The 8,016-nt window shown below is 29.9% G+C and overlaps 1 protein-coding gene across 1 annotated transcript; it reads right to left on the bottom strand.

The window, feature by feature from the left end:
- Window positions 1-4,232: 4,232 nt before the first annotated feature.
- On the bottom strand, window positions 4,233-7,227 carry LOC137819152 (cytochrome P450 93B16). Its single transcript, XM_068622919.2, has 2 exons — window positions 6,267-7,227; window positions 4,233-5,141 (listed from the first exon to the last, which is right to left on the bottom strand). Exons 1-2 carry the CDS (start codon window positions 7,185-7,187, stop codon window positions 4,485-4,487), a joined length of 1,578 nt encoding a protein of 525 aa, XP_068479020.1. The 5' UTR covers window positions 7,188-7,227; the 3' UTR covers window positions 4,233-4,484.
- Window positions 7,228-8,016: the final 789 nt, after the last annotated feature.

Below are 8,016 nucleotides of genomic sequence, written 5' to 3'. Positions count from 1 at the left end.
CCAGAAGGAACGACCGACCGAAGGAGAAGAAGATCGACACGTCAACAATTACACTACGTCAACCGACCGTGCCTAGGTCCCATCTCTCCACAACAGGTACATAGTGAATTTTATTTTATTTTATTTTGTTGATACTAAATAAGAAAACATTTCAATCTCTTCTCTATTTATTAGTATTAGTGGAAATTTTACTTATGAATGGATTATTTTAAACATTCTACAAGGGTTATAAATTTTAAAGTAAAAATGGAAGAGTTTCTAAATTAATTAATGTAAAAAAGTGTTATATAAAGTATATGAGTGGGAGGTGTACTTAAAGACAAAAAATAGTACGCAGTGAAGATAAAATTTTGTGTGAAAAGGGTCCACTTTTCTCAATTATTATTAAAATAAAGTTGCTTTTGGAAAAATTATGAGGTTTAGAAATCATGTTAACGTGGTTATGTTAAGGTAAGATGTTTTTTTTTCATGTGAAAATAAAATCTTACTAAAGTATAACTCATACTATCTAAAATTAAGTGAAATTGATTTTTTTTTTTGAATTAATAAAAAGAAATAAGAGAAAGCTGTAGAAACTGATTGAAATTATACAAAATTATAAAACTGATTCATTTATTTTGATTTACTTCAATTATATATATATATAAAATAAAATTATAATTATTGAAAATTATAAAATAAAAATACTAAATAGATTAGAGATAATAAATTCAGAATTAATAACTAATAACCAATATTTAAGGTTAATAAAAGTGTGATGTATTATTTTCTTAAGGAACACATGAATGAATGCATTGGGTCACCTGCAGGCAAACCTCATAAAGTTTGTTGTCATAATCACGTAAGCCTACCATTTGGTTTTTCCATTTTCAAAAATAAATTGGTAAAGAAAGTTGGACTTTTCGTAGGAAAATTTTCAAGGTAAATTAGAATTCAGTTCTTATAAGAAACATGTGATGAAAATCTTAAATTTAAGAAGTAGAGATATTATTTATGACAATAAGTTTTAGAATAAAAATATTTTTTTAACACTTGTGAAAGTTATTATGACATAGGAAAATCCATCTAAAGTGAAATAGAACTTGACGGAAATATCTTATAATAAGAATAAGAATGAAAAATAATACTTTGAAAATTCATGAAGTTGTATATATTTTTTATATAATGAATTTAAATATATATATATAATAAAAGGTAAGTTTAAAACTAAATTATATGAAAAAAATATTAAAATAATAATATTAAAAGTTGTAATATGATCGTATAAAAGATATAGATTTTATAAAATTTTATCCAAATATTTGACTTTGGTGAAACCCTTTCCACTTGCTAATGTTTGAGTGTAAAATTTTGTCAAAAGCAATAACTAGAAACAATGGTTAGAAGCATATAGTGATTGGATTTGATGCCATGAAAGAAATAAAGTTTCTTCCAATTATTGTTATTATGAGAATGATAGTTGGGATACATGCAAAGTAGTCCATTGAAAGTTGGTTGAATTAAAGTTTTAGTTGGTGAGAATGAGACTATGTTTTAGAAGTATATATTTATAAATGAAATTATATATTTATAAATTATGAGATAGTGGTTTGATAGGGAGTGATTTGATAAATCTAATAAATTTTTGTTAGGTTATATTTTAAATAATTATTTATATCATCTTAATAAATAAATTTTAAGTATAATTCAATGTTATAAAATTTATAAAATTGATTGAGGTTTAAATTCAATTATATATTATAAAATATGAGATGTTAGTTATCTATTTGATATGAGATTTTTAACAAATAAATTATAAAAATAAATAAATTGTATTTAAATATACAGTTGTAAAATAAATAATTTTTTGATGATTTTAATTTGGATTGATATTTCATTTTGAAGTTGTGAATACTTTATATACTATTTATCCATTTAAAAAAAATGTGTTTCAGAACACAATTTACCCAAAATTTAATTGCACTAAATTAATCTACGCCGAGTTATAATTTCCATAACTGCATTTTAATTCCTTTTCTAATATATCTTATTCATTAGTTCATCTAAATTTAATTTTGGTTTATTTTAAGGAGAAAAAAAGCAAATATTTTAAATTTATTAAAAATTGTAGAAAATGATTATTTTATTACCGACATTGTATAATGCAATTGCATATTCTTTATTTCCTAAAAAAACTACATTTTGGTAGCTGTCCACTTCCACATTTTTCATGCGACAAGTTGTTCAGTTGTTATATGTTCTCATTAAATTAAAAACGTTAACAAACACACCAACTTAAACTTGTTCTTTTTTTCAAATTTGAGCTCTTTTAGACGTCAAAATTTAAGAACTACACACCAAGAAAACTAATTGTTTTTCATGTTTTGGTTATTTTTTATTTGTTTTTTTATTTATTTGTTTTCTTGTGTTCAATAGTTTCTCCTTCATTTCTCTTGTGTTCTTTAGAACTACTCTTCAACTCCTTGTTACTCAATCAGAAGTTAACTTGCAGAAATTTCTTCCATAATCAAATCAGTATATTTTATATTAAGAGTGTGTGGTGTAATTGATAAAAGTGTACAGTACTCTTGTGTAGAAGACTTATTTATAGTGTTTAATAATGAATTTATTTATATTTCAAATATATCGGGATGTAACAGATTTATAGAGTGTTACCCGAATTTATAAGGAGATTACTTTTTTTTAAGGATGTTACCATAATTGTCACGTATTCTTTATTTTATCTCTAATATATCGATACCGAATGACGTGACTAATTTGACTTCGACCATTAGATAAACTTTTAAATAACCATGTTGTAAATTTCAAACTCAAAGCCAAAATATAAACTTCTGCAAGAATATAAAGAAATGATTTTTATATTCATTTTCACCTGCATTATAGAAAAATATCTACATATTTCATGCTCATGTCCCATTCCATGATCATGCCCCAATAACAAGCATGACTTCGTTCTTATGATTTATGGTGAAACTTGTCATTATTTAGAGTGGTGGCAAACTTGTAATTATTTAGCAATTTTTACGACAGTTCAAACCTGAACCATCGTTATATGTGTGTTTGTAGGGTTTTATGACTTCGTTCACTCTTCATTGCCTTCTTCTCCTTTCGTCTTCCCCTCTTCTCTGTTGTGCTATCATGACTGCCAGCTCCGCCACGCCACAACTTTTGCGCTTGCTAAACCACTGCGACCGCGAACACAACTATACTCGTTGCGCCACTGCCCCCCCACGACAAAGCCCACCATGCCACAGCTTTTGCGCTTGTCAAACCACTACGTCCGTCGTGCCGATGCGACCCACGACAGAACCCACCACGCCACGTCGTTGCTCTCTGTGACCGTGCCAACACCATGTGGTCTTGTGCCGCCAGCCACCGTGTGCGCATGCGTCCTTTGCGTGTTAGCCCTCATTCACCCGCCCATAGTGCCGCCAGCAATTGCGACTACGACCCACACTGTCATTAAAATTTTTCCATATGTCGTTAATATGATTCTATAATGACGACTTGAGAATCGTGTTTATATGGGTTTTTTAATAGTCGATAATGAGTGTTTTTTTTAATGAACATTAAAATCATAAACTTTATTCAGTATTTTATCTTAAAAGAATATTAAAATTGTGTTGGGGAACTTCATCTTCTATTTTAAAAGAAATACATCAAAATCCTACACCATCTATACGACTTCACCTTCTATCTTAGAATTAATACATCACCGTAGTTAGAATAAATACTTTAGTAGTGCACCACCTATACAATAGTGCATGACCTCACTATAAATTTAAAAAGAGAATTGATTAAAATAATTAAAATAGTGTGTTGCATGACCTTTTTAATAATATTAAAATTGCTTTTCTAGTAACATTAAAATTGTATAGATAATTCGTATTATCCCAATACAATGAAATACAACAATTGACTTATTTATATATTGATAATTTTAAAAATGTTATACATTTTGATAGAATTGAAGAAAAAAATATAGCATAATGTAAAATTCTATTAAGAAGTGGACTTTAAGCATAACTCAATTTCATAAAATTGGATTATAAGGTAAGGTTTGCACTCACTTATATACTATGAAATGTCATAATCTCTAGTCGATGTGAGATCTCTAATACACCCCTCACCCCGAGGCTACCAACTCGTGCGTGTGATTATATATTATAAGTAGTCTGATAACAATACAACAGTGGATGGTCTAATAAGTCTAACAAACAATAACTAAAAAATAGAAGAAATATTTCTTCCTTTGCCTCATTTTTTTTGTCATCTCAGTTATTTATTTACGATAAATCCCAATATCAAACATTATATACAAATTAAGAAAAATTACAACACTCCATCCCAATATCAAACATAAAATACAAATTAAAGAAAAATTGCAACACTTGTCTGCAAAATCCAAAATATCAAACGTAATACTATTTTTCATGCATGTAGTATATAACAGTGGGGTGTCAGCAATTCCTTGGACGATAAACTTAGAGTTGATGAAAAAGAGTAGGATTGAATCGTGCAACAGGAATGCATATAAGATCATTGGCCCTTGGAGCAGTCAACCCTGGTCGTTCATCCATATTGATCATACTTGTACCATGCTCCAAGATTTCACCTTCAAAACCAAACATCTTCCACTCAAAACACTGTACGAGTGTTCCAATGATTGTAGGCAATTCACGCATGGCCAATGGCATGCCAGGGCACCCTCTTCTTCCACTCCCAAATGGCAACAACTCAAAATGATGCCCTTTTATGTCTACATCTTTTCCTTCACCTTCTACAAACCTTTCTGGTCTAAACTCTAAAGGGTTCTTCCAGATACTTGGATCTCTCCCCATAGCCCAAATGTTTACGCAAACTATTGAACCCTTTGGAATCATGTTTCCATTAACCACACACTCTTTGATTCCTTTCCTCATAATCATTGGTATTGGCGGGTGAAGCCTCATTGTTTCTTTTATGATGGCATGGATATAAGGAAGCTCTGAACTGTCTGCTTCACAGAGTAATCTCTTGTTTCCTGTCACTTTGTCCACCTCCTCTTGAGCTTTCTTCAGAACTTTTGGATTGTTGAACAGTTCTGCTATTGCCCATTCCACTGATACAGCAGTTGTGTCGGTAGCTGCTGTAAAATAGTCCTGAAAACAATAATGATAATTAATAATTTAAAACTTCTATTTATTTGTTCATGTAGTCTCATAGAATGTTCACAGTCAAACTCTATTATTTCAAAGATTAATGTTTATTCTACCATCCTCTTCTATCCAACAACTCAATAAATATTAATATTTCAATTATTTATAAAAATTCATAATTTTATTGATTTAAAAAAATTCTAAGTTTTTGCATTTTACGTGTATTTTAATTAAAGGTTTTTTATTATTATTATTATAAATATTAATATTTGTTGTGGTTTTATTTTAGCATGATATGTCACTATATTTTAAATGTTAATGACTCTATTTCAAATGTTTAAAGATGGAGAAATAATAGTTTACTAAATGGGAAGGTAGATGAAATAGTAAATTTTGAAAGATTTTAAATTAATACTTTTGAGTATGACATCTCTCAGATAATAAATAAGTTTAGTTTTTTAACAATTTATTTTTAGACTCGTGTCTTCGATATACTAGCTTTTCTTTTAAAAAAAAAAATTCTCCCATGTTACTTTTATCAATCACATCTCTATAAATCATTAAGAATAGTTAATAGAAAACCATTAATTACATTGAAGAGAAATATAATATAGTTGAAAAATTAGAAATATTTTTACTAAACTTAATATTTATTAATGAGTGTGGCTATCATAATAAATAAGTTTGATTTTTTTGACATTTTAATGTTGCTTACCTATTACATTTCTCATGGACATGTTTTTAAAGTATAATGACTATAAAAATTCTGAAATTTAAATCTATTTCAATTTTAATATATATATATATATAAATAGCGAATAATCCGATAAATTTAATAAGTTTTTATTGTGATAAACTTTAAATAATTCTTCATATTATATTAAAAAGTAAATTTAATTTAATTTTATAAAATAAAATTTACACCTAATTATATTTATTTCACTTAAATCTCATCCAAAAGCTTTCAAAGTTATCATATGTTTATTTTTTAATATTTAAAACCTTATACTCATTATATGTTAGGGTTATTTGTTATATTACTTCATGCATCATAATAAATGGCAATCTATATTTTTTTTTTTCATCAAAATAAATTAATATCAAGCATGCGTGAGAAGCTATACGTACCAAGATCAATGATTTGACATGGTTCCGAGTTACCTCAACCTCCAGTTCTTTCTGCTCAAGAATATCAAGCAACATATCAAGAAAATCCTTCACTTTCTCTTCTCCTTCTTCACAACCCTCAACCTTCGATTCCCTTCTCAGTTCTTCACGATCAGAGATTATCTTCTCCAGCAGAGAATCGTACCTCTTATGTATATCCAATGCCCTCTTCTTGAAACCTTGCAAGTCCAAGTTCTTGCAGAAACCTACGAAATCCGAAACGTTAAACTCCCCGAAAATCTGCGTCACTTCCCGAACCAACTCACGTGCCTGCTCTGCCTGGCTGTCTGATCCCGAGCTCCTGATGCTCAGCATCATCTCCGATATCACGTTGTTGGAGAGCCTCAGGAGCGATTCAGTGAGGTTCACGCTTTCTTTGGCCTTCGATTTCTGGAACAGAGTTTGAACGAATTCGTGAACCAGCTTTGTCCGAATAGGTAGGAACTGCATAAGGCTTTTGCTTCCCAAGAGATCAGTGGTGCTCAGCTTTTTCATGAACTTCCAGTAAGTGTCGTACGGGGCAAACGCGAACGTAGCGTTGTGGTAGGTAACCATGTCAATGGCCATGTTCATTTTGCGAGAAGAGTATGTGAGCTCATTGTTCTTGAGAAATTCTTTGGCGAGTGAAGGGGTGCTTGTAACTATGAACTTCACAGAACCTATTCGAAGGTATAGAAGAGGCCCATATCGGAGACAAAGTTCCCGGAACGATTGATGGATGAGGGGTTTAAGCAGATGGAGGTGCCCTATTATGGGTAGTGCAGGTGGGCTTGGAGGGGGCTTAAAGTGGGCCGTGGGCTTTCTTCTTCTCTCAAACAACAGTTTGAAAAGGTAAGCAGAGAGGAAGAAAATCAGAACTGACAAGAGGGACTCAGAAATCATCTTCGTTTTTGTTTAACTAAGAGATTTATGAATTGAAGATGGCTTTCATGGTTACTATCGCTGCCTTTTTATACATGCACAGAAAAACTGAGTGGCGTGTGTTCATTGGAAATGGGGTGTTGTTGATAAGGGTCAAAAAAGTACAATTTGACAAATTCAATCCATAAATATCTAAATTCATATTATTTTTAATATTTTTAATTTTAAAATTTTGTTTCACACAATGAAATTCGGACACTCTTCTTAAATGGTGTGTCGGTGTGGGATACTCTTATCGGACACCGACACTCGTATGACACTTGTAGCACACGTATCTATGAAGTGTCTAATTCAAAAAGTATTTGTTAGATTTTTAACAATTCTAGTACGATTCTAACACAATTTTAAAAATAAAAAATACATTAATTTTCTAAAACTCAAACTTATTGTATACATTTTTATTATAATTATAAAAATAAAAAACAAATCATTTTGAATCAGTCATGAAAAACATCTTTTTCCTCCAACAAATAATCTGGAAGTGCACATAAATCTTTATTGTCAATTTATATAATTCATAATTACATAATATATAGATTTCGTGTCCTCTTATCCTACATTATGTGTATCTATATTCGTATTCATGTCAGTGTCCCTAGTACGTACACAACACAATATTAAAAGGACAAAACTTATTGCTATATTATGCCAGTCATTTTGAAATATACTCAAATTATTGTCAACTTAGGTTATCTGATACGTGCAATAATACCCTAAATTAATTGTAGTGCTGAAGTTAACACTAAAAAAAGGGCCTTTTTTAATTTGTATTTTAAAGTATATTGCAATC

Source organism: Phaseolus vulgaris, chromosome 11 (assembly GCF_051622355.1).
Source record: "Phaseolus vulgaris cultivar YP4 chromosome 11, ASM5162235v1, whole genome shotgun sequence".
In the NCBI taxonomy this organism is placed as follows: Eukaryota; Viridiplantae; Streptophyta; class Magnoliopsida; order Fabales; family Fabaceae; genus Phaseolus; species Phaseolus vulgaris.
Note: the sequence above shows the minus strand (reverse complement) of the source record. Positions and strands in the feature narration are given on the sequence as shown.

Bases quoted from the DNA above. Each gene is read 5' to 3' on its own strand.
- LOC137819152 (XM_068622919.2), bottom strand. From the start codon at position 7,187: ATGATTTCTGAGTCCCTCTTGTCAGTTCTGATTTTCTTCCTCTCTGCT. The intron at 5,142-6,266 runs GTACGTATAGCT...TATTGTTTTCAG, and splicing joins ATGTCAAATCATTGATCTTG to GACTATTTTACAGCAGCTAC.